The sequence below is a fragment of the Lacerta agilis genome, chromosome 10, assembly GCF_009819535.1.
Source record: "Lacerta agilis isolate rLacAgi1 chromosome 10, rLacAgi1.pri, whole genome shotgun sequence".
NCBI lineage: Eukaryota > Metazoa > Chordata > Lepidosauria > Squamata > Lacertidae > Lacerta > Lacerta agilis.
Window position 1 is genome coordinate 4,823,580 of NC_046321.1, and position 27,609 is coordinate 4,851,188.

General features: G+C 48.0%; 1 protein-coding gene across 1 annotated transcript; it reads left to right on the plus strand.

Annotated features, from left to right (window-relative positions):
- On the plus strand, positions 1-27,607 carry TSGA13 (testis specific 13). The gene is made up of 6 exons (XM_033162361.1): positions 1-27; positions 13,226-13,302; positions 17,627-17,827; positions 19,823-19,923; positions 26,255-26,361; positions 27,391-27,607. The coding sequence occupies exons 2-6, from the start codon at positions 13,246-13,248 to the stop codon at positions 27,582-27,584; spliced, it is 660 nt and encodes a 219-aa protein (XP_033018252.1). The 5' UTR covers positions 1-27; positions 13,226-13,245; the 3' UTR covers positions 27,585-27,607.
- Positions 27,608-27,609: the final 2 nt, after the last annotated feature.

Below are 27,609 nucleotides of genomic sequence, written 5' to 3' on the forward strand. Positions count from 1 at the left end.
GCCTACTACTACCGACACCCCTGCGAGGTAGTCCGCTCTCACCGCTCCCTCCCTTTTGGAGCCTGCCGGTGGGGAGGGTGCTCTCGGAGGGCCAAGCGAAAGAGGCCAGCCAGCCGCAGCCTCTGACCACCGCGATCTGCAAGGCGGAGGGGCTTGGGAGAGCGAGGAGGCTCTCGGTTCAAGTGCTGCGCGGAGAGCGAGCAGCAGGAGGAGCCAGCGCTATGTACCTTTCAGGAGCTCGGTGGGGCCAAATCTTGCAGCGGCGGTAGGCGAGAGCGGCCCCCAGGCGCCCAGCAGCAGCCACGCCGCCAGCAGGAGCAGCAGCCGCAGCCGCTTGCGCGGGGCCATGGAGCGGCGGGGGGCGGAGGATCCGCGCTTTTCCGCGCCCGCCGCCTTTATGCGCCCGGCGGCCGGCCGAAGGAAGGGCGCTGCTGCGTATAGAAACCCATGTTCGCTCGCCGCCGCGCGACTGAGCAACTTTCCCTTTCGCTTTCCCTTTCCGCGGAATTGCCAGCTGTCCGGTTGCGCGCTTTCTCCCTCTCTCCCTGGGGAAGGGGCTGGGCCTGGAAAGTCTCAAAGCCGGAGGTGCCTCTCCAGAGGAAAGGGGACTGGCCGGTCTGGCCCTGCGCCCCGCTCCCGTCGCCGATGTGTGGACCCCCGAGCACGTGCAGAGTGCCCGAGAGAAAAGGCAATCCATTCAGGGATGGGGCGTGGAAGACATCGTTCAGTACTATGGCGCCGCTGCAGGAACGAGAGTTGAGTAGACGGGATGGAGATCGGCGTTCCTGCCTGCCTGCCATGGAGATAGGAGTTCCTGAGCACGTGCAGAGTGCCCGGTAGGAAAGGCAGTCCTAGGACGGGGCTCAGAAGATAGGTGGAGAGGTTGGATGGCCACCTGTCATGGATGCTTTAGTTGAGACTCCTGCAATAGCAGGAGGTTGAACTAGATGGCCCTCGGTGTCCCCTTCCAACTCTGCAGTGCTTTGGTACTCTAATAACAAGGGGTTCCTGAGCAGATGCAGAGTGCTCAGGAGGAACGATATGCGGCATACTGTAGCACTCTTGCGGGAGTGGAAGGGAGTGGAGATCAGCTGTGTGTGTTTCTTCCTGCCAAGGTGAAGGGGTTCCTGACCATGAGCAGAGTGCCTGTGGGAGGGAAAGTGGATGATAGCATGGGGCTTGGGAGACGGAGAGGATGGATGAGCTAACTGAGATTCCAGCATTGCAGGGGATTTGACAAGATGGCCCTTGGGGTTCCTTCCAACTCTACGGTGCTATGATTCTATAACAGCAAGGGTTTCTGAGCACATGCAGAGTGCCCAGGAAGCAAATCAAACCTGGAAGAACTGCAGGGCTTGTATCCCAACTATTCAGAATGGACCTATTGAAATTAATGGGCCTAAGTTGGGTTTTTTTTATAAAAAAAAATCAGTGGATCTACTCTGAGTAGGGCTAACATAGAATACAACCCTAGGTGTGGTGTAGTGGTTGGTCAGAGTGTCACACTATAGGAACTGGGAGATGAGTTTTCAAAGACAATGGAGTGCGCCTCCAGGGGTGAAGTCATAGAATCATAGAATCATAGACTCCTAGAGTTGGAAGAGACCACAAGGGCCATCCAGTCCAACCCCCTGCCAAGCAGGAAACACCATCAAAGCATTCCTGACAGATGGCTGTCAAGCCTCCGCTTCAAGACCTCCAAAGAAGGAGACTCCACCACACTCCTTGGCAGCAAATTCCACTGTCCAACAGCTCTCACTGTCAGGAAGTTCTTCCTAATGTTTAGGTGGAATCTTCTTTCTTGTAGTTTGAATCCATTGCCCCGTGTCTGCTTCTCTGGAGCAGCAGAAAACAACCACTGCATTAGCAGCGCCGAAGTGACCTCCCTGGGGCGCAAGCCTGGGCAGTGTGTCTGGAGGTCCAGGGCTGCCCAGACCACAAGACCCCCTTCTTGCCTTGCAGTTGTGGTCCAGAGGAAAGCAGAGCAAGAGATTTGGCACCAGCTTGGCTGCAGGAGTTGCCGGAAGGAGGCAAACAAGGTGCCGTCCAACCGTTTTCGGGACTCCGCTCCAGATTTGTGGAGGGTTCCATGGCACACCGCAGCCTGGTCAATAAGTACTCCGCGATGGTGGAAAGCATGGCCTGAGATGGGTCAGATAAGACAAGTCTTCCCTTTTACATAGCTGCCTGTCTTGGATGCTTTAGCTGAGATTCCTGCATTGCAAAGGGTTGGACTAGATGAGCTTTGGGGGACCCTTCCAACTTCCACGATTCTATTTTTTTAAAAATAATTTTTTTTATTAGTTTTACAAGATAAACCTCACATTTAACACATTGAAATTTCAAAATCAAACAAGATTCATCCATATCTTAGTTCTTCCCTCCTCCCCTCAGTGGGTCCTTTAGATATCTTAATCAACTGCACATTATTACAGTTCATCCAAATTATAGCCCTGCAATATGTCCAAAGTCTTTGTAACATTGCAAAGGTTATTCAAAGGCTGCCAAAGAGCTCCAAGTGTTTACAGTGTTCTTTTAAATACAATCTACATTTGTCCCATTCTCTATTGAAGCTTTGATCCTCCAGATCTCTGATTTTCCCAGTCAATCTGGCAATCTCTGCATAGTCCAGTTGTTTCATCTTCCAGTCGGCTTTTGTCGGCATCTTATTCTCTTTCCATCGCTGTAGTGGTGTACATGAACAGTCTTCTCAAATCTTTTGGTAGTGTATCTGCACCGAAAATTCCTAAGAGAAAGGCTTCTGGTCTTTTTGATTCTAAGAGAGGACTTGTGGGCTGCATTTCATACCTGGGCCTCAGGTTTCTCATCTCTTAGGTTTTCTTTCTTTCTTTTTAAGCCCAAAATGTAAATTTATAGAAAAGCAATTTAGTGCTAATTAAAAGACATCCCTATGCATTTCACACCACCCACACCTTGCAACCAGTTGCCAGGTTGCTGTTATTATAGTCCAGTTGCCCAGATTTGGGGCTTCCTTTCTACCCTCCAAGCATTGCCCCCCCCCTGGCACCCTGTTTCCCAGAATCAATTCATTCTCCCATGGCACTTGTGAGCCACTGTCCTGCCTTCTCTTGGCAAGATAGCCATCTCCCGTTTTTGCCAGATCGGGAGAGCTCTGCCTTTTCTCGGATGGAAGATTTCTGCAAGATCGCCAGCCCTGGCCGGCTACGGTGGACTGCTAGGGACCCCCATCTCTGTCCCGAGAGGACAGGTTCACACTTCGAAATGACCTTAACAGATTAGACAACTGGGCCAAAGCAAACAAGATGAATTTTAACAAGGAGAAATGTAAAGTACTACACTTGGGCAAAAAAATTAAAAGGCACAAATACAGGATGGGTGACACCTGGCTTGAGAGCAGTACATGTGAAAAGGATCTAGGAGTCTTGGTAGACCATATACTTGAGCTGAGTCAACAGTGTGATGCAGCAGCTAAAAAAGCCAATGCAATTCTGGGCTGCATCAATAGGAGTATAGCGTCTAGATCAAGGGAAGTAATAGTACCACTATATTCTGCTCTGGTCAGACCTCACCTGGAATACTGTGTCCAGTTCTGGGCACCACAGTTCAAGAAGGATACTGACAAGCTGGAACGTGTCCAGAGGAGGGCAACCAAAATGGTCAAAGGCCTGGAAACAATGCCTTATGAGGAACGGCTTAGGGAGCTGGGTATGTTTAGCCTGGAGAAGAGAAGGTTAAGCGGTGATATGATAGCCATGTTCAAATATATAAAAGGATGTCATATAGAGGAGGGTGAAAAGTTGTTTTCTGCTGCTCCAGAGAAGCGGACACAGAGCAATGGATTCAAACTACAAGAAAGAAGATTCCACTTAAACATTAGGAAGAACTTCCTGACAGTGAGAGCTGTTCGGCAGTGGAATTTGCTACCAAGGAGTGTGGTGGAGTCTCCTTCTTTGGAGGTCTTTAAGCAGAGGCTTGACAGCCATCTGTCGGGAATGCTTTGATGGTGTTTCCTGCTTGGCAGGGGGTTGGACTGGATGGCCCTTGTGGTCTCTTCCAACTCTAGGATTCTATGATTCTATGATCTCTGTCCTCCACCCCAACCATTTATCTGGGAGATGGTTTAAAACTGGGAAGGAGAGGCCTCCCAGGATATTGTGCCGTCATACAGAGTGGGCTTCTGGACCACACAATATCAGTCGGTCTTCTCCAGGCGAAACAGAGCTTCATTGGCATGTGAAAGGAGAACAATGGGAGCAGAGAAGCATTTTGGAAATTCCAGTGTCCAGAGTGGCTGGGGAAGTCCCTGGAATCATGTTTGATGATGCTTGCGAATAGGCCCGCTGAGACCAGGCGAGTTTTGCTCAGGGCAGCTGATTTCTGGGAAATCAGCAGCTTTTGAGAATTCAGATTTTGGTTGCAATGGAACCACCCCGAGATTCTTCCTATGATGTTCAAATTTGGGACTTTTTAAGGAAACAAGCTAACCCACCCGCCCTTTGGCTTAAACTAGCCTTTGCAAACGTTATGTCCTCCAGATGTTTTGCACTACAACTCCAATATGTCTCAGCCAGCACAGCCATTGAAAAAATTGGGAGAAAACTGGCTTCAAAACTCTGCTTGCAAATTGAGTGACATTACTGGGGGCCGGGGGGGGGAACAGCAACAGCTGTTCTCCAGTGTATTTTGTGCTCATATGAAAAGCTGTGTCAGTTCCTGAAATAAATCTTAAACATTCTATGCAAGCGCAGAGGCTCAGTTAGAATGATTGATTGCACTTTGGCTATCCCTAACTCCAGGCCCTTGAAAGCCAGTTTGTACTGAAAGGATCTTAGGATCGTAGAATTGAAGAGCTGGAAGGCACCCCCAAAGGTCATTTACTCCAAGCCCATGCAATGCATAATAATAATAATTATTATTATTATTATTATTATTATTATTATTATTATTATTTATACCCCTCCCATCTGGCTGGGTTTCCCCAGCCACTCTGGGCGGCTTCCAACAGAATGTTAAAATCTATTAAGCATTAAAAGCTTCCCTAAACAGGGATAAATCACAACCAAAGTATCCCTGAGAGGTGGCTATCCAACCTCTGCATAAACACCTCTGTCAAACAGCTCTTGCCACCGGAAAGTTATTCCTAATGTCCATTCGGAATCTTCTTTCATATAATTTGAATCCTCTCGTCAGGGTCCAACCCTCTGGAGCAGCAGAACACAAGCTTGCTCCATCTTCCATTTGGCAGCCCTTGAGATGTTCGAAGATGGCTCTCATATCTCCTCTTATCCACGCTAAACATACCCAACTCCCTCAACCGTTCCTCATAAGGCTTGGATGCCGGACCCTTAATCATCTTGGTCAAAACGCACACCCCTCTGCACACGTTCCAGCTGGTGAATATCCTTCTTAAATTGTGGTGCACAGACTGGACACAGTATCCCAGGTGTGGTATGACCAAGGCAGAATAGAGTGGTACTATTACTTCCCTTTCCGTAGTAATGTACGGAAGTGAGAGCTGGACCACAAAGAAGGCTAATCGCCGAAGAATTGATGCTGTTGAATTCTGGTGCTGGAGGAGACTCTTGAGAGTCCCATGGACTGCAAGAAGATCAAACCTATCCATTCTTAAAGAAATCAGCCCTGAGTGCTCACTAGAGGGACAGATCCTGAAGTTGAGGCTCCAGTACTTTGGCCACCTCATGAGAAGAGAAGACTCCCTGGAGAAGACCCTGATGTTGGGAAAGATGGAGGGCACAAGGAGAAGGGGACGACAGAGGATGAGATGGTTGGACAGTGTTCTTGAAGCTACTAACATGAGTTTGGCCAAACTGCGAGAGGCAGTGGAGGATAGACGTCCCTGGCGTGCTCTGGTCCATGGGGTCACGAAGAGTCGGACACGACTAAACGACTTAACAACAACAATTATGATTATTATTCAATCAGCCAACCAGCTACAAATCCACCTAACAGTTACCCCACCCAGCCCGCATTTTGCCAGCTTCTCCACAAAAATATAATGGGGGCCTTTGTCAAAGATTACAAGAAAGGCCATGACTTGAGAGTCACCCTATTAAGAAATGTTAAATAAAAGTCTACAGTTTGCTGTGTGGTCAGTAATCATCCTTTTTTGTACAGTAAGCATATGCAATAAGTCAGACTGTGTGTTTGGGAAAACGTCTCCTTGTTTAGTTATTCTTCATATAATTATCCAGTCAGTTTATCCATTAGTGCCATGTCCCAGATTTGATTCAGCCACATTTCATGTAGGTCAGCATTGAGGGTTCAGTGGCTCCTGGCAACAGCCAAGCGAACAGCTGTTATTTATTGTGATGCAAGCTTTTTAGCTGATCATTTTTCAGCATCTCCTTCAAGTATATTTAATCCTCTTTTAAAGACATCCAACTTGGTGACCACCATTGCCAAACCCTCCAGGTGTTCTTATTTTCCAGTGACGGTCCCGGATTTCATAGAATCCTAGAGTTGGAAGAGACCCCAAGGGCCATCCAGTCCAACCCCCTGCCAAGCAGGAAACACCATCAAAGCATTCCTGACAGATGGCTGTCAAGCCTCCGCTTAAAGACCTCCAAAGAAGGAGACTCCACCACACTCCTTGACAGCAAATTCCACTGTCCAACAGCTCTTACTGTCAGGAAGTTCTTCCTAATGTTTAGGTGGAATGTTCTTTCTTGTAGTTTGAATCCATTGCCCCGTGTCTGCTTCTCTGGAGCAGCAGAAAACAACCTTTCTCCCTCCTCTACATGACATCCTTTTATATATTTGAACATGGCTATCATATCATCCCTTAACCTTCTCTTCTCCAGGCTAAACATACCCAGCTCCCTAAGCCGTTCCTCATAAGGCATCGTTTCCAGGCCTTGGACCATTTTGGTTGCCCTCCTCTGGACACGGTCCAGCTTGTCAGTGTCCTTCTTGAACTGTGGTGCCTGGAACTGGACACAGTATTCCAGGTGAGGTCTGACCAGAGCGGAATACAGTGGTACTATTACTTCCCTTGATCTAGATGCTATACTCCTATTGATGGAGCCCAGAATTGCATTGGCTTTTTAAGCTGCTGCATCACACTGTTGACTCATGTCAAGTTTATGGATTTACAGAAGCTGTCCCGGTTTCTGATCCAGGAATGCCCCGCTTAAGATTCTCCAATTTTCATCAGAGAAATGTTGGAGAGTATGGAGTTATGTGTGCCTTGAAACAAGGAGATAAGTAACTATACAACATTTAAGGTAAAGGGACCCCTGACCATTAGGTCCAGTCGCGGACGACTCTGGGGTTGCGGCACTCATCTCGCTTTATTGGCCGAGGGAGCCGGCGTACAGCTTCCGGGTCATGTGGCCAGCATGACTAAGCCGCTTCTGGCGAACCAGAGCAGCGCACGGAAACGGCGTTTACCTTCCCGCCAGAGTGGTACCTATTTATCTACTTGCACTTTGACGTGCTAAAGGCAGCCCTGTCTTGGGAAGTTGCTTAATGTTTAATTATGTTTTTATATATGTTGGAAGCCACTCAGGGTGGCTGGGGCCACCCAGTCAGATAATAATGGAACAGGACACCCCTCTTTTCATCAGAGAAACGTTGGAGGATGTGCACTGCATCCTGTCACACAGCAGCAACTTTTCCTGGGCCTTGCGGAATCATGACGGGGAAGTGATGTTTGCCAACATTCTTCCTTCCGCATGCAGCTATTGAAAATAAAGAGATTTCTGTTCTGTGCATGGAACCTTGTGAGTCTTCTGCTAACTGCCTCAACTGTCGCTCCCAATGCTGGCTTGAACACCTGCCCCAGAATATTGCCTCCCCGAAAGAGGCAGAGGCGAGGCAAGGGAATCACATCACCCTTCTGCCCAATGGAGCATCTTTCTCACTGATGTGCATTCGGCACAGACGATGCTTACGGGGCCACCTGGTATCTCGACTCTTCCACCTCCTGAAGTTCTGCAGCGACCAGTGAAGTTCCATTGCGCAGCCGGCTGAGGCCACTTCGCCGCTGTGGGCAGCCGTCATCGAACCTCCGCAACACCAGGTGACTTTTGATTTTGTGGTGGTGAGGAGGAGGAGGAGGAAGATGTTGTTTGGGGGCCCTGGAGCTAAGTTGGGAGTCTCGGTCTGGGCCCTGCCTGGGTGGGAGGCTGCTGGAACACCTCCAGGAACGGTTCTGAACTTCCCGAAGGAAGTCTAGGAAAGGAAGCGGCAAATATCTCTGTTGTGCAGAGGAAGATGGTGGACTCTTGAGCTAGAACATTGCTCTGTACCGACTGCACTAAGAGCAGCAGATGCTCTCTAGGGTTTCAGACTGACATGTTTTCCATTACAAGCCAGACATGTCGGAGATTGAACATGACACCTTCTGCATGCCAAGCAGCTGTCCTTCCACTGAGCCACTGCTCTTCTGGCTCTTGGGCACTTGGCCGTGGAAATAGTGGCGTGTTGCTTGTTTTTGAAGCTTTAAATTCTTCAGGATGAAAGCCATCGGCAGGTGTGATCTGCAGTTAATTCCACAAACTTTCACTGATCTGCAGTTAATCCCACGTTTACTTTCACTGTGGAACAATGAAAACAGTGATCTGTATCCGCTTGCCTTGTCTATAAATCAACAGTTCACTGACTTTTGCTTTGTTGGCGTGGAAACTCTAGGGTCAGTCTGCTGTTAATGCCCTTAAGAACAGAAGGAAATTGAACATACTGGCAACAGCTGGAAGTTTTCAAAAAGTCTGTTGTGCTTGCGCAGCTGTTTCATGGAATGTGTGACCATATATATTAGCATGTGTCCAGTATAGGGTGGATGCTTTCCAAAAGGGAAGATAAAGATGGCCAGAGATGGCACAGATTTACATAAAATTTGCATATACAGTATTGACATATGCGTGCATTGATGAACTTTTTGAATTGGACTAGGACTGCCCTTTTATGCATGGTGAGTTGTGCTCCTGATGGTACAGGGGCGGTTATGCCTAGTTAGTACCTTTCGAACCTGCAAAAGTTTTGGGACAGACATACGGCTTCATGCCCTGTAACTTCCTGTAGCTGAAATCCTGTAACTTTTTATACCATTAGTGTGTCGCACTTTCACTGCACCATGGTGCAAGAGTGCACCATAGAGACAGCAATAATGAAAGTAGACTTGGGGAAACATTGCACGCAGAGGTGAAAAATATATATATATATCTTAATTTCACATTTTTTTCTTTACAACAATCCTGTGAGGTAGGCTAGGCTGAGAGATTGTAATTGGCTCAAGGTGACAGACGTATATGTGCAAAAGACGTACCTGTGTGTGGCAAGATCAAACGCAGGAGAAGCTTCTTGGTGTAGAATGGGATGCCCCTATTTTTACCGGAGAAATTTTGGAGGGTATGTTAATATTGTTCAGCTTGGAGCAGTAGGATGGATAAAAACAGACCCCCTCCGGGAATGAAAATGGTCTAAATCATAAATATGGTTTCAAAGCTTTACTAACCAGAACTTTCTTCACAACAGACATAAAGCAGTAGCGACACATCCAAAGAAAGAAGATTCCACCTAAACATTAGGAAGAACTTCCTGACATTGAGAGCTGTTCGGCAGTGGAATTTGCTGCCAAGGAGTGTGGTGGAGTCTCCTTCTTTGGAGGTCTTGAAGCGGAGGCTTGACAGCCATCTGTCAGGAATGCTTTGATGATGTTTCCTGCTTGGCAGGGGGTTGGACTGGATGGCCCTTGTGGTCTCTTCCAACTCTATGATTCTATGAAATAGTTGCATAGAATCATGCGGTTGTGGAGGGCGCCATTTTAGTTGGTAGTCGACCCTCTTGGACTACTGCAATGCACTCTATGTGGGGCTACCTTTGAAGGTGACTTGGAAACTACAGCTAATCCAGAACGTGGCTACCAGACTGGTGACTGGGAGCGGCTGCCGGGACCATATAACACTTGGTCCTGAAAGATCTACACTGGCTCCCGGTATGTTTCCGGGCCAAAATCGAAGTGTTGACACTGACCTTTAAAGCCCTAAATTATTATTATTATTATTATTATTATTATTATTACCCATGCTATTCACCTGAGCTCGCACACAGATCCCCAGCCAGAAGTTGCTAGATGTAAAATAACTTGTGAAGAAACGAAAAGACATGGATAATTTAAGAGAGATGGAAACCGTGGAGAAGAACATATTGATATGTAGCCTTAGAAAAATTATTTTAAGGACCCGTGCAGGGGACAGGGGGAAGTCACGAGATTCTGAGAATCTCATATATAGATATGGTGTTTTTTTTTGTAAAAAAAATTCCTTTTCATTATTTTAAATACGTTCTTGTAAAAACTAAAAAAGAAAATTAAAAAAGAAAAAAAATATTTAAAAAAGAAAAAAGAGAGAGCTGCTGTTCAACTCGCCACTGCCCTTGTGTGACCTCCGACCTTACAAAATGTGGCTTGCAATCTTGTCATAATCTTCAGAATTGTGTAGGGTGTTTTAAAATTCCATAGCCTCCAAGCAACCATCTCCTCCTTTGCCTGCATTGCAGGTTTTAGGCAGGAATTAGTTGCCCAGGAGGGCAAGTTGTCAGTCGCCATAAACCTGCCTCCGTGGGTGAGGTGTCTTCTCCCCGCCCTCAAGACTGACTGATTCCCTCCAGCGGTCACTTTTGCCTTGGCGTGCACGGGGCACCCGAAATCGACTTGATTCGTCCCTTTCCTGGCTACAGGCCCCGTCGCCCCTGACCCTTGGCCATTATGCTAGTTAACGGACAAATGATTCCTAGGGCGGCGTTGCTGTGGGTGGGTCGGCATGGTGCAAACGAAGATGTCATCTGGCGATGGCGCCATGCTGCTCTCATCGCCACGGCATCCCTCTCTACGTGTAAGTAACAGAGACCCGTACCTGCCAGGAAGCCAGAGAAATGTCTCCATCCCGCCATCGCAATCCCACTTCTGCTGGCAATTGGCACCCGTTTCTGCTTCCTTTCCATCAACGCAGCTGGAGCGGGTTCTTATTATTATTACCAGTGCTATTTTTCTAGAAAAAGAGGTGCCAGAACTCACCATGAATGCCTCCCTCGTCCTCTCTAAGAGACCAGGAGAACCAGGGGCAGTGGCACCCACCTGAGAGGTGCCGAACTGAGTTCCTGTATTTCCAGCTGAAAAAGGCCAACAACAACAACAACAACAACAATAATAAGATTTACATACAGTGGTACCTTGTGTTACGGACGCTTCGGGTTACGGACCGTCCGGGTTACAAACTCCGCTAACCAGGAAGTGGTTGCTCCAGGTTAAGAACTTTGCCCCAGGTTAAGAGCGGAAATCACACACACCAGCGGCGCCTCAGGTGAAGAACCGCTTCAGGTTAAGGACGGACCTCTGGAACGAATTTAGTTCTTAACCCGAGGTACCACTGTACCGCCCTTAATCAGAAGATCCCAGGGTGTTGTACAACGGGGGGGGGGGAACACATTGCAGAACATCAAGGATAGAATCATAATAAAAAGCATAACTGACACACAGCCTAATAATAAAATGGGGTAAAGGGGTAAAGGGACCCCTGACCGTTAGGTCCAGTCACGGACGACTCTGTGGTTTGCGGCGCTCACCTCGCTCTATAGGCCAAGGGAGCCGGCGTTTGTCCGCAGACAGCTTCCGGGTTCATTGTGGCCAGCATGACTAAGCCACTTCTGGCGAACCAGAGCAGCCCACAGAAACGCCGTTTACCTTCCCGCCGGAGTGGTACCTATTTATCTACTTGCACTTCTGACATGCTTTCGAACTGCTAGGTGGGCAGGAGCTGGGACAGAGCAACGGGAGCTCACCCCGTTGCGGGGATTCGAACCACCGACCTTCTGATCGGCAAGCCCTAGGCTCAGTGGTTTAGACCACAGAGCCACCCGCATCCATCATCACTGTTATTATAATAAAATAGTCATCATAATAACAGTGCTCTCCCCCCTCACTTTTACAGGTCATAGATTAATGAACAGCCATAGGGCTAGGTAAAGAGGAATGTTTTTGCCCAGTGCCTAAAGGCATGTAGTGATGGCACCCCTAGGTAATAGCAAAACCTTACACCACACACAACACCACACACACCACACACAAACACACACCCGCCGATGAACTACCACCCATTTTGGTAACCACTGCCATAAATCATTGTTGGATGCTACCATATTGGCCTCAATGTAAGCCTCCCCCCCAAAAAAATTCTGACCATGAAAAGTTAAAGTGCATCTGAAATTTGCGAACTTACAAAAATTGGCTTTTGCGATATCGCTGCTGAAATAGACATACGGTAAAATGGAACGGGTGTGTGTGTGTGTGCCTGCGTAATTTTAAGGGAGCGTGCGTAAATCGAATAAAAAACCGTGAAATTCCCTGAAACGAGAAGTAATCGACTATACTAAGGATTTACTGAGAGAAATTAGGCTTAAACAAATAAGAATAAACCAAAAAAAAAAAAAACTCAAAAAACTTAAGGCTAAAAAAATAAGCTTAAACAATTGACTAAAGAAACAATCAAAAATCCTTAACGAGATGCTGGCTACAAAACCTCGTTTTGCTGAGATTATCAGTTTCCTCAGGAGGAAATAGGAGGATACTAGACTCAAAATGACGAAAGTCTTTGCCAAACAGTAGCCACATGTAGATCATAGGAGCTTTTACAGCCCAGTTTTTGAATTCTATTTTAAAAGCTAACATAGCTTATTTTGGATCCCCGCCCCCCTTTCAATTTATGCAGTCTAGGTTTCTAAACCTCTTTTGAAGATGCAGAAGTAGAACTTTTACATTTGGGTATATTTTTTTGGTTTATTCTGATTTGTTTAAGCCTAATTTCTCTCAGTAAATCCTTAGCATAGTCGATTACTTCTCGTTTCAGGGAATTTCACGGTTTTTTATTCGATTTACACACATTTCTATTCCCGTGACTGTCTTTCTTGCTATTAATTTTAAGGGAGCGGCTTATATTTGGGAATTGTCTTCTTTCTCACCCCCCCCCCCGAATTTTAAAGATGCAGTTTATATTCAGGTGTGGCTTATAATCGGGCCAATACGATAGGCCCCTCTCTGGAAATTGCAGGGTGGGGAGCCAACTCAGCCAAGCAGTGACTGCCCCCACCCTGGGTATCGCACTGCCTAGGGGAAAGTGAGGGGACCATGGTCGGTGGGAAGAGCGAATAGCAGAAACGAGATTGGATTTGGGGCCTCCTCAGGTGTCAAAATGATCTCACGCGCCTGTCGTCGTTTTTGACTTCCCAGTTCGAGACAATTATCCCGACATGTGCAGTCAGTTCCAGCTGAAGCATGAAGCCACCTACTCACAACATCCTAACTTGGTGAGTGAAACCCGACTTCTTTTTCCATCATGGAAAGGTGCCAAAGGAAGAGGAAAAACAATTGTTGTTGTTTAGTAGTTTAGTCGTGTCCGACTCCTCGTGACCCCATGGACCAGAGCACGCCAGGCACTCCTGTCTTCCACTGCCTCCCGCAGTTCGGTCAGACTCATGTTGGTAGCTTTGAGAACACCATCCAACCATCTCGTCCTCTGTCGTCCCCTTCTCCTTTTGCCCTCCATCTTTCCCAACATCAGGGTCTTTTCTAGGGAGTCTTCTCTTCTCATGAGGAAGTCTTGGAGCCTCAGCTTCAGGATCTGTCCTTCCAGTGAACACTCAGGGCTGATTTCCTTCAGAATGGATAGATTTGACCTTCTTCCAGCCCATGGGACTCTCAAGAGTCTCCTCCAGCACCAGAATTCAAAAGCATCAATTCTTCAGCGACCAGTCTTCTTGATGGTCCAGCTCTCACTTCCATACATCACTACTGGGGAAACCATAGCTTTAACTATACGGACCTTTGTCGGCAAGGTGATGTATCTGCTTTTTAAGATGCTGTCTAGGTTTGTCATTGCTTTCCTCCCAAGAAGCAGGTGCCTTTTAATTTCGTGACTGCTGTCACCATCTGCAGTGATCATGGAGCCCAAGAAAGTAAAACCTCTCACTGCCTCCATCTCTTCCCCTTCTGTTTGCCAGGAGGTGATGGGACCAGTGGCCATGATCTTAGTTTTTTTATGTTGAGCTTCAGATCATATTTTGTGCTCTCCTCTTTCACCCTCATTAAAACCACAGAGCCATAGATTTGGAAAGGGCACCTGGTCCTACCCACCCTGCAGTGTAGGTATCTCAGCGAAAGCATCCCAGACAGATGGCCATCCAACCTCTGCTTAAAAACTTCCAAGGAAGGAGAGTCCACAACCTCCCAAGGGAAACTGTTCCACTGTTGAACATCTCTTACTATCAGAAAGTTCTTCCTAACATTTAGTCGGAACCTCCTTTCTTGTAACCTGAATCCATTGGACCGAGTCCAGGCCTCCAGAGCAGCAGAAAACAAGCTCGCTCCCTCTTCCATATGACAGCCCTTGAGATATTTGAAGACGGCTCTCCTATTACATTGGTCCTCTCTTCTCCAGGCTAAGGGTACTAAAGTCCCTCAACCATGCCTCCATAAGGCTTGGTTTCCAGACCCTTGGTCATCCCAGCCACCCTCCTCTATACATGTTCCAGCTTGTCAATTTCATTCTTGAACTGTGGTGCCCAGAACTGGACACAGTCTTCTAGGTATGGCCTGATCGAGGCAGAAATGGGTGGTACTATTACTTCCCTTGACCTGGACACTAGTCGATGAAGCTTATGAGCCGTCTTAGATCCCTCCCCGCAATGACATGCCCTTTCTCAATGCAGTTTGGGCATCTAGGATGGCAGCCGTGCGCCAGAGATGGGGATCTGTTCCTATCTGGAACAGAGATGGGCAAGTGACTGCTGGCAATGGCAGCAAACAGGGACCCCCGACAGTTGGAAGCAGTGCCAGGTAAGACCTGATAGCGGGGGAGGGAAATGAGCAAGGTGCCATACTTGGTCATCTGCAGACGTTGGACGGCCATCTGTCATGGATGCTTTAGTTGAGATCCCTGCATTGCAGGGGTTTGGACGAGAGGAGTCTTGGTAGACCAGAAACTTGACATAAGTCAACAGTGTGATGCAGCAGCTAAAAAAAGCCAATGCAATTCTGGGCTGCATCAATAGGAGTATAGCGTCTAGATCAAGGGAAGTAATAGTACCACTGTATTCCGCTCCGGTCAGACCTCACCTGGAATACTGTGTCCAGTTCTGGGCACCACAGTACAAGAAGGATACTGACAAGCTGGAACGTGTCCAGAAGAGGGCAACCAAAATGGTCAAAGGCCTGGAAACAATGCCTTATGAGGAACGGCTTAGGGAGCTGGGTATGTTTAGCCTGGAGAAGAGAAGGTTAAGGGGTGATATGATAGCCATGTTCAAATATATCAAAGGATGTCATATAGAGGAGGGAGAAAGGTTGTTTTCTGCTGCTCCAGAGAAGCGGACACGGAGCAATGGATTCAAACTACAAGAAAGAAGATTCTACCTAAACATTAGGAAGAACTTCCTGACAGTGAGAGCTGTTCGGCAGTGGAATTTGCTACCAAGGAGTGTGGTGGAGTCTCCTTCTTTGGAGGTCTTTAAGCAGAGGCTTGACAGCCATCTGTCAGGAATGCTTTGATGGTGTTTCCTGCTTGGCAGGGGGTTGGACTGGATGGCCCTTGGGGTCTCTTCCAACTCTAGGATTCTATGATTCTAGGAACCTCGGGGGTCCCTTCCAACTCTTACGCTTCTAACATTTTCTCAGCAGTTAGCTCGGCTTTGGTGACCCCTGCTTCCCAAACCACCGCATCTCCCACTGTCCCCACAAGCCACGATTGACACCTGCAGCCATTTCGCCCCAAGGGTTTACCTTGCCAGCCTGTTGCATGATGATGCAGCTATTCCCTCTGTCACCGTGTGCTGTCAATCACAATGCCATGTGATATGCAAGGACAGTGATTAGCCAGCAAGCTCAGTATTGGCCCTGCTGGCTACTCACACTGTCTACTGGCGCATCACGGTGGTTTGGGAGTAAGAATCGAAGGAACTGGTCACCTTCGGCAGTAGCTGGAGCGGCAAAAAGGCCAGCTATAGTCTTTATTCTCTTGCTGTAAATAGAGAAGGAGAGGCATGGGATGGGGAACAGAGAGCAGAGCATGATGGGGAACAACGCAGGAAAAGAGCTCTTCGGTCAGCATTGTTGACATTTGGGGAAGCTGGGTGAGGGACCTACCAACAGCGCCTTTTCCTGGTGTTGTAGAAAAATCTGGGGTTGGCTTTTACAGGGATTCAAGGGACCCAGTGTCCCCTAAGTCCATGATCGGTCAGAGGAGAATGGATGGAGGCAGGATCCAGTGACAAGAAGGCAGATCTTTATTATTCTGTTGCGACAGAGTTCCCTCCACCCTTGCCAGGAGGTGAGGGCCCAAGCAAAGGTGTGCGAGAACTTCTGAAGACTTTAGAAATTGCCCAGCCCTGTAGCCAAAGACCGCCCAAAAGCATAATGCACACATCGCAGGAAGAGGTGGCCATACAACAGAAGTTTGTGTGTGGCTTGTCTGCTGCCTGCCAAATATAACCTGATAACATTTTATTGATTGCATTACTGGCCAGTCCGGGCCATTCTTTTGACACGGTAAACACCTTAGTCCTTGAATCTAGGCCACGGCGGCAAAATATTCATACACAACATTTGACCTTAAATCTGTAGGATTTTCAAGTGAAAAGAACCACTGGTGATGGGGGATCCTTTTCCAAGTTATTTCCTTCTGCAGAGGAATATTTGGGGTCATTAGGAGTCAAGGGGGATATGGGATTGCTCTGCTGTGCTATTTAAGACATGGTTTATATGTCTGCGTAGGTGTTTACCTTGAGAGTACCTGGCTTGAGAGCAGCACATGTGAAAAGGATCTAGGAGTCTTGGTAGACCATAAACTTGACATGAGTCAACAGTGTGATGCAGCAGCTAAAAAAGCCAATGCAATTCTGGGCTGCATCAATAGGAGTATAGCATCTAGATCAAGGGAAGTAATAGTACCACTATATTCTGCTCTGGTCAGACCTCACCTGGAATACTGTGTCCAGTTCTGGGCACCACAGTTCAAGAAGGATACTGACAAGCCGGAACGTGTCCAGAGGAGGGCAACCAAAATGGTCAAAGGCCTGGAAACGATGCCTTATGAGGAACGGCTTAGGGAGCTGGGTATGTTTAGCCTGGAGAAGAGAAGGTTAAGGGGTGATATGATAGCCATGTTCAAATATATCAAAGGATGTCATCTAGAGGAGGGTGAAAGGTTGTTTTCTGCTGCTCCAGAGAAGCGGACACGGGGCAATGGATTCAAACTACAAGAAAGAAGATTCCACCTAAACATTAGGAAGAACTTCCTGACAGTGAGAGCTATTCGGCAGTGGAATTTGCTGCCAAGGAGTGTGGTGGAGTCTCCTTCTTTGGAGGTCTTGAAGCGGAGGCTTGACAGCCATCTGTCAGGAATGCTTTGATGGTGTTTCCTGCTTGGCAGGGGGTTGGACTGGATGGCCCTTGGGGTCTCTTCCAACTCTATGATCTTGTGCACTTAAGAGCATTCATTTTATTTATGGCAATTCTTAGGATTCTTATAACGCTGGTTAAAATGGTGCTGTCCTGTTCAAGCATGACAAAGCCAATAATGTCTAAGCCCTTCTTCTCATTTTGCTTATTTTATTTTATTTTTGTCTCCTGGGGTAGGTCCAGTACTTTCTTCCATTCACTGATGCTGAGTTTCAGGAGCGGCTGGAACAACACAAGGGAGAGATCGCCATCATGCTAAGGTCGTCGGAGTTCAATCAAGACAAAACTGCCTTGATTGTGACTAACAACCCGCTTCCTCTCTTCATATCCGGACAACAGCTTTCAACACCTTTCCAGTTTTTCCCTGAAGACATAAGGGTAAGTTGGTTCTCCGACACGCATAACTTGCTTAAAGTGAAAAGGGGATTTTTCTGATTGTATGGGGGGTCAAGGAAGGAACTCTGCGGCATGACCTTACCACAAAACGTGTCTCTAAACCAGACATAGGCAAACTCCGGCCCTCCAGATGTTTGGGACTACAATTCCCATCATCCCTAGCTAACAGGACCAGTGGTCAGGGATGATGGGAATTGTAGTCTCAAAACATCTGGAGGGCCGAATTTGCCTATGCCTGCTCTAAACCAGCCTTCCCTAACCCTACATCCCTATATATCGTGGGACTACCAAACCCATTTCCCTGACCATCGGTCACACTGGCTGTGGTATGATGGGGTTTGTAGTCCCGACTGCATGACAGAAGTTTATAAAATTAAGCCTGGCATGGAGAAAGCAGGAAGAGAATAGCTCTTTCTCCCTCTCTCATAACACTCAAACTTGTGGACTTCCAGTGAAACTGGAAACCAGTTGCCGAGACTGAAATTCCCTGCTTCCTCACAATCATCCAAGCCTCCATCTTCTCCAGGGCTTTCCCCAAGCAATCAGAGACTGTGCCTGTGTGCAGCCCAACCTCTTATTTTACCTTGGAACCACAGTAAGAAAAAGAAAACTATATAAACCGAAAACCAAAAGAAACCCTTATCAACGGCTTCTTAGGAAGTCAATCATTAGCAGGGGAAAAACACACACCAAAATCAATTAAAATAACTTCTTACACTCGTAGAACGTTCCCATGCAGAGTAGACAGCCACGTCCAGGACGGACCTCCTTTTTCTTTCACACCATTGTTTCGCCAAATAAATTCCAAAAACAATAATTTCTTTGCTGGTCCACTATATTTTTGTTGCCTTAAAGTTTTGGAGAGATTACCACTTCAATGCTTGGAACCTGAGGCTTCCTGTTGTTGAGTTGCGCTGGAGCCTTGGGTTTCGGCTCAGTCTCGCCTACTCCACACACACACACACACACACACACACACCGCCTTTCAGAGTGGCGGGAAGACAAGAGAGCTTGAAAAATATCACGCAGCTGGACCCTTCAGCACCCAAAGGACCCCATTGGGGCTTTTTAAGGGGTGCATGGCACCCTCCTGCTTCTCCTATCCCTCTCGCAATGGTAGAGTGGGCCCCCGGGCTCTGATTCTTCTTCATTGGGTTTCCCCAGCCAGTTCCTCCCACCATTCCTCTGCGTCCAACCAGAGCCAGTGTGGTGCAGTGGTTAAGAGCGGTGGACTTGTAATCTGGGGAACCGGGTTCGTGTCTCCGCTCCTCCACATGCAGCTGCTGGGTGACCTTGGGCTAGTCACACTTCTCTGAAGTCTCTCAGCCCCACTCACCTCACAGAGTGTTTGTTGTGGGGGAGGAAGGGAAAGGAGATTGCTAGCCGCTTTGAGACTCCTTCGGGTAGTGATAAAGCGGGATATCAAACCCAAAACTCTTCTTCCATGATACAGAACTCCAACCCAGCACTCCTGCCATCGCACTGACCTGCCTGCCTTGTCCCCTCTGTTATGTACTGAGTTGAATAGGATCCAAAATGCAGCAGTCTGATTGGTCCTAGAACAATAGGATTCAGAATGCAGCAGTCTGATTGGTCCTAGAACAATAGGATCCAGAATGCAGCAGTCTGATTGGTCCGCAGGAGCTACCCAATCCAGCTCCAGGTGGAAGTGAATCCACAACCCGATTGGCATACAGGAGTATCCCGGAATTAGCCAATCACGTGGGGCCTATTGTGTAAATAGTGTATATAAAGCAAACGTTTTGGGGGAACTGCATTCCTCGCTACAATGAGCTGAATAAAGAGCATGAAATTCACACTTGACTCCGAGTATATTTCACCCTCCCAGGTAGCAACAAGGACCCACCTGCCGGGATTCTCCTGCCCCATACCTGCTGATGAGCTGGCGGTATCGTGAAGGTTACCAAGCCTTTAGATTTAACAAAAGCTTCTTTTCCTATCCCATCTTCCCTTTAGAGGAAAAGCCAACCTGATTCGGACCACTTACCCCCAGTGCAAGCCCAAAAGAGCCAACTGAGTCCCAGCATCAGGAAGCTGAGGAAACCTGCAGAATTCAGGTAAGGGCGCAACTCTTCCTTTGGAAAAAGAAACAGGCGTTGTGCTTTAACAATCATTGCTTCACGGTGGTTTTCAGTGCGGTTGAAATGCACAGAGCTCTAAACCAACCTTCTCCACCTAATGCCTACAACTCCCATCAGCCCCTGGGAGTGTCATCAGTCTGAATGTACAGGTGTGTTGTCTCTTCTGGAATGGCTGTAACTGTATTTGATTCATCTCCCAATAAGGGATAGGATTTATCTAGAATTTGGCGGGTGATCAGTTGATCATTCAGGATGTATTTCATACCCTCCAAGCGTCCCTGTTCTCCAGGGACGATCCTGGGTTTACAGAAGCCGTCCTGGTTTCTTATTTGATCCTGGAATGTCCCGCTTTTCCTTAGGACGTCCCTATTTTCATCGGAGAAACATTGGAGGGTTTGGAGTTATGTGACCCCTGAGCCAAGGAGATAAGTAACTAGACAACCTTTAGAAGACATCTGAAGGCAGCCCTGGATAGGGAAGTTTTTAAATATTTAATGTTTTGTTATGTTTTTTTTTTTTAAATATCATTTTTATTGTTTTTATATAAATACATGGAGAAAAACTCGTGCGGGGCATAAATATAATACGATTGCACCTTGGAAGTCGAATGGAATCCGTTCCAGAAGTCCGTTTGACTTCCAAAATGTTCGGAAACCAAAGTGCGGCTTCTCTTTGGCTGCAGGAAGCTCCTTCAGCCAATCAGAAGCCCTGTCAAACATTCGGCTTCCAAAAATAGTTTGCAAACCGGAACAGTCACTTTTGGGTTTGCAGCATTTGGGAGCCAAAACGTTCGGGAACTAGCTGTTCCAAAACCAAGGTATGACTGTAATAATAATAATGATGATGATGATGATGATGATGATGATGTAATATAGTTGTTGTTGTTGTGGAATAGGACATCCCTATTTTCATAGGAGAAATGTTGGAGGGTGTGGTATTAAAAGTTTGGTCATAGGTCAGTAAATGATGCTTGATAATTTTTTTGCCAAGAATGTCCAGTCACAACAATCTGAATATATGGATGGCTATGCACACACTGGGGATGCGGGGTGGCGCTGTGGTCTAAACCACAGAGCCTAGGGCTTGCTGATCAGAAGGTCGGCGGTTCGAATCCCCGCAACAGGGTGAGCTCCCGTTGCTCGGTCCCTGCTCCTGCCCACCTAGCAGTTTGGAAGCACGTCAAAGTGCAAGTAGATAAATAAGTACTGCTCCGGCGGGAAGGTAAACGCCGTTTCCGTGCGCTGCTCTGGTTCGCCAGAAGCAGCTTAGTCATGCTGGTCACATGACCCGGAAGCTGTACGCCGGCTCCCTCGGCCAGTAAAGCGAGATGAGCGGCGCAACCCCAGAGTCGGACACAACTGGACCTAATGGTCAGGGGTCCCTTTACCTTTACCTTTATGTACACACTGCCGTACACACTGCCATTCACACTCCACTTCTACCCTTGGTTTAGGAAGATGTGCACACGTGATGCCACAATCCATACCTATCTGGTCATTTCTTAGGAAATACAGTGTCTTGTTGCATTTCCCACTCCCTGCAAAGCAACACCGATCCAAATTGAGAAAACAAGTGGCCTGGCTGTGTTTGAAGTCATGATGAGGATAGTGGTAAAAGGTAATACCTTGGTTCTCAAACGCCTTGGTACTCAAACAACTTGGAACCCAAACACTGCAAACCCGGAAGTAAGTGTTCCGGTTTGCAAACTTATTTCGTAAGTCGAACGTGCTCCGTTTTGAGTGTTAAATTTCCGATTTGAGTGCCACGCTTCTGTTCTGTTCTGTTATGCTGGGGTGTGTCTGTTTTTGTTATTTATTTTGCGTTTTTGTGGCTCTTTTTTGTTTTTGTGACTGTTTTTTGTTTTGTTTTTGTGACTGTGTGGAACCCAGCTACTGATTGATTGATTGATTGATTGTGTGACTGCAGTACATTGTTTATTGCTTTCATTTTATGGATCAATTGTCTCGCTAGATAGTAAAATCCACGTTAAATTGCTTTTTTAGGGGTTGTTTTTAAAAGTCTGGAATGGATTAATCCATTTTGCATTACAGTAGTACCTCCGTTTACGTAACCCTCTGGTTACTTCAGGATGTGAAAGCTGCAAACCCGGAAGTATTTTACGAGGTTTCGTCGCACGCACACATGCGCAGAAACAGTCCTCAGGTTGCGGAAACTTCAGGATCCAACCGGAACCTCCGGAACGGATCTTGTCCGCAAACGGAGGTACCACTGTACTTTCTTTGGGAAAACACGCCTTGCTTTTGAAATGCTTTGGTTTTGGAACGGACTTCTGGAACAGATTAAGTTTGAGAACCAAAGTACCACTGTACTGAGGTTATTTTTAAGACTTGAGTTGAGAATCGTCAACAGCGAACTCATAGGTTTAGAAATCATATTATTTAGAAGAAAGATGCCTGCCTCCTTTTTGTTATCTTGGGAATATTTAGACACAATGAGATAGTTTAGCATGTGAGCCCGATCTTTGACACAGCTGGGTTATTATCTTCACTTCGTAAGATTCTCCAAAAGTTTATTAAAAGAATCTCTGAAGTTTGGACACAGAAACTTCTTACCATCTGCCAATACTACTGACTAGCATGGAGCAACCTATTGCAAGAGTTGTCTAGACATGTGACACGGAAAACGTCCTCTTCAAAAAAAATTGTAACTAGAAATGCTTAAGAGCTTCATATTGCTGTGTGCTTTGTTTTCTGGTTTCGTTAGAAAACTTATTTGTTCATTAATGCAAATGGAATATAAACGGAAAGGTTCTCCTGTACTCAAATAATTATGAATTTTGTTTTATTTTTTATTCATCTACATGTATGTATGTATGTATGTATGTATGTATAGACATACGTATCACTTCCTACTTTACATGAGCTGGGATAGCTCAGACAGTAGATATTGGGACTCCTGATCTCACGGTCATGGGTTCAAGCCCCATATCGGGCAAAAGATTCCTGCATTGCAGGGGGTTGGACTAGATGACCCTCATGGCCCCTTCTAACTTTATACTTCTATACTAGAACATAAGACCTCTAAGGGGTTTACAGTACAGTAGTCTAAGTCTAAGATATTAATTAAAAATACCATAAAGAACAAACACTGAAAACGAGCTACATATGATTTTTTTAAAAAAATTAAAAAATATCAGTAATTTAAAAATATTTAGACTTGCTGGAATAAAGTGTTAATATTGCATGCTAAAATTACATGCCTAGGCAGGCTTGCTGGAACAAAACATTTGTTAGCGGGGCTGTCTCTGGTGGTCCAGTAGGCTGGTTCTTAGAGAATTCAATGCAGGCTGCAAAGTGTCTTGTCTTTACCTCCTGTACTGCCACATGGTTATGTGGTCTAAACCACTGAGCTTCTTGGGCTTGCCGATCAGAAGGTCGGCAGTTTGAATCCCCGCGACAGCGTTAGCTCCCGTTGCTCTGTCCCAGCTCCTGCCAACCTAGCAGTTCGGAAGCACGCCAGTGCAAGTAGATAAATAGGTACGGCTGCGGCGGGAAGGCAAATGGCGTTTCTGTGTGCTCTGGCTTCCGTCACAGTGTTTGATTGCGCCGGCCCAGAAGCGGTTTAGTCCTGCTGGCCACATGACCCAGAAAGCTGTCTGTGGACAAACGCCAGCTCCCTCGGTCTGAAAGCGAGATGAGCGCCGCAACCCCATAGTCGCCTTTGACTGGACTTAACCGTCCAGGGGTCCTTTACCTTTACCTTTATGTGGACTGACCTGTACCTGGTCAACTTCAGAGCAAGGCTTGTGCCCTTCTGCTCTCGTCTCCACCTGGCTCATAGCCACACAGACTACTCAGAATTCCAAGGAGCTATTGTGTCATCCACTACCGTTCCATAGTAAGATTTGGGCTTTGGCAAAGACCGTCAGCTTTCTCTGCCAGAAGGTCCCCCAGAGCATTCAGGAATCCATCGGGTTACGGTATATCTGTCTCCAGATGTGGTCTAGCTGAGCGAGCCCTCCACCCTTTCAGCGGGGAATTATCGCCCCCAAGCCAAATTCCAAATGCAAAGTTATTGCTGTTTGGAACTGAAACCAAGCCCGCCACTGAAGCAGTTTTAAGGTGTATGCTTTGTCCAGGGGCATAGCAAGGGGGGCGGAGCGCCCCGGTCAGCGCCCCTGCTGGGGGTGACACATTGGGGGCGCCCCGCCCCCTGGGCTTTTTTATCTTTTATTTTTTTTAAAAAAATTGTTTTTCTTTTTAGGCTATTTTGGGCACTGCCGGGGTGGAGCCGCAGGGGCGGCCAGCGAGGAGGGGTGTCACCCCCCCTCGCTGGCCGCCCCAGCGGCTCCGCCCCGGCAGCGCCGAAAATAGTCCCCCCTTCCAGCGGCGGAGCTCAGCATGGAGGCAAGGGGCGGGTCAGCAAGGTGGGGTGCCGCCCCTTGCCTCTATGCCGAGCTCCGCTGCTGGCTGGCTTGTGGAGCCGGGGCATGGAGAGGGGCAGGCCAGCGAGGAGGGACACTCCTCCTCGCTGGCCCGTCCCTCTCCCTAACCCCGACTTGCGCTCCACCAAGGGAGCCCGGGCGGCGGAGTCTTTGCAGCCCGCAGAGACTCCCGAATCCGCCGCCCAACACACCTTCGTGTAGCGGCTGCTCACGCAGGCACGAGCAGCCGCGGCACAAAGGGGTGCCGCTGCCGTGTGGTGGCTTCAGGAGTCTCCCAAAGCCGCCGCCCGGCTCCCCCGGGGGCGGGGCGTTGTGTGCGTCATGACGCACGGACGCACCGCGATGCCCCCCCCAGGGGTGCCTCTTGGCTTCCCGCCCCGGGCAGCCAAGGGGCTAAGAATGCCCCTGGCTTTGTCGAAATGTGTTCAACCCAGGCTTCCTAAAGAATGCCTCTCCCGACTGATGGCCTTGGCAAAATCTGAATTTATAGCAGGGAGTTGTAGCCCCAAACCTTTGCATGGCACCAAGTTGAGGAAGGCCAATCTTGCACCATTCAACACATCCAGCACATGGTGAGGTCCAGGGACAGGCAGACCACAGATCAGGATTTATCTGAAGATCTGTGGGTGTAAAACAGGGGGGGACAGGGGACTGGATCCAAGCCATGGGCCATATCCCTCAGTGCCTCACCCTCCACATGCCACCTTCTAGTCACCTGATGTCATAAATAATGACATCATGTAAATAGACACCTGCAGGGGCGTAGCAAGGTAAATTGGTACCCGGGGGCAAACATTTTTTTGTCAACCCCCCCCCCCCCCGAGGCATAGGAAGGTCAGGTGGTACCTGGTGCGGAAAATTTCTTGTCAACCCCCCATTGATTCCCCCCCCCCCGCAAAAATGATTTTACGTTATTTCATATTTTCTTACAAAGGAATAATAACAAGTAATAATAATAAACAAACTTTTATTTATATCCCACCCTCCCCGGACGAAGTCGGGCTCAGGGTGGCTAACATCAGATACATAACACTGGTATAAAATCAAATAATAATTAAATTACCTCCTAAAAACATCTCAAAATCAAATTAAAGACTAATTAGATGGCTTTCCACAGGGTTAGGGTTGGGAACAGTAAGTGCTCCACTGAACTGAAATTTCAGCCTTCATGACATAGGAAAACAGCAAAGTGAACAGCTATTTTGGTGGAGGAGGGTCAAGATATTAACCGATATGTATGAAATTTCATATATAGCTAAATAATCCCTAGTATAGTAAGATAAGACCTTCGGAGCAGGCATTAAAAAAAAAAATTCAATAAAAAATAAAAAAAATAAAAATCGGGTTGCGGATTCACTTCCACCTGGAGCTGGATTGGGTGGCTCCTGCGGACCAATCAGACTGCTGCATTCTGGATCCTATTGTTCTAGGACCAATCATACTGCTGCATTTTGGATCCTATTCAACTCAGTACATAACATATTCCTTTGCAGCCCCACCCTCGTGTGTCCCCCAGACCTGACATCCCATATGGACAGGTGGGCATGGTTTGTGAGCAGTGCTTTTTTCCTTAAAAAAATGTTTAGGGGTACTCTCATTTTCCTACTCATGTTGAAATACCACTCCACAGTGAGGCCAAACTTAGATTCACAAAATGTTTAGGGGTATGTGTACCCCTGTGTACCCCCAGAAAAAGCACCGTTTGGGAGGAACAGCCTTGTGGGCCAAATTGTCCTAAAGAGGCCTGTGGGACGAAGGATCCCCACCCTGCTGCAAAACCCATCATCCTTCTCCTCTTTAGGTCTTGGCTATGTGATACCACTGGGGCGGGGAGGGGATTTCCATTAACGAAGTAAGCTTGATGTATCCCTACTGAGCAAACTTACTCCATCCTGCAAGCAGGTTCTCCAGAGATCAGGATTTCACCAGCGAAGCCCATTTCTCAAAGAATTACGCGGAGAGGCGCTTGCTGAGAATGTACCCCCACCTCCGTAAGCACATGAGGCTTGGTAAGAAGTGTTCCTTTACTCTTAAGAATGCGAAGGGGTGGGGGTTGGGTGGAGGGGAGGTCTACTCGATACAGGATATCCACAGCTGCAGAGGTCCAGCCTCTGCGTTAAGACCTCTAGGTAATGGGCTCCAGGGACAAACTGCTCTGACCAGTGGCGTAGCAAGCCTCCGCACCGCCCGGGGCAGCGGCACGGAGGCACCCCCCTGGGGGCAGGGCACCACGACGCGTGCACCGTGACACCACGGCGCACCGGATGCACTGCGCATGCCTGGAATTCTGGGCATGAGTAGTGGATCCGAGCGAGCGGTGGGTCGGGCAGCCCCACGACCCGCCACTCGCTTGCCAGACGGGGTGCTGGGCGGCAGGGGAGGGGCCGGGGAGTGTCACCCCCCTCCCCTGGAACCCGGGGCAGAGCGCCCCCCTACGCCCCGCCCTTCCTACGCCACTGGCTCTGACCTATTAAGAGGCTTTCCAAATGCTCAACTGACAGCCAACCTCAAGGGAGGAAAGGACGTTTTCTGGGCTCAGTGAAAGTGCAAATGCTTGAACCCGTGGCCCTCCAAATGTTGTTGAACTCCCACCTCCCAGCATCCCTGACCACTCACTGGCCATGTTGGCTGGGTCCTGGTGTCCAGAGAACTATAGGTTCTCCCCTGCCCACAGATCCTCAGCTGCCTGTCCTGTGCCTGCAATGCTTTCTGCCCCGGGTTCCTCTCTCTCACTCAAGCCTGTTGCTTGTTTGGCATCCAGCCATTCTGCCCTCCCGCTTTGTCCCCTGACCAGTGTCCCACCACTGCTCCCCTGGCTCTCATCCTTCCTCCTCTCAGGCCTCCCTAACAGGTTCTCTGGCTGGGGCTTCCCAGCACTCCTCACCGTCCAGTCAGTCCCATGTTTTACGGTCCAAAACATCTGGAGGGCACCAGTTTGGGGGAGAAGAACATGGTGTAGAGCTCTGGGCCGCCCCATCTTACGCTCTGAGTGCCGTCGGTCTCACCTGTGCTATTGCTTTGTTTGTTTGTGCTTCCAGGTACAAACGAAATGGAACCGCTCCCCAGTATCCAAGGCTGGTCCCCAAAAGTAACGCATTGGGAGCCTCTGACCATCTCGTGCTTGACGGAGACAAGGCGCACGATTAATGTACCAGGAGAAGATGGCTTCAGGTATGGGAGAGCCCCACTCTGGATCGTCGACAGCTCAGTTGTACCTAAATATGCCAAATAAAAGCCTTCTGCTGACTCTGCAAATT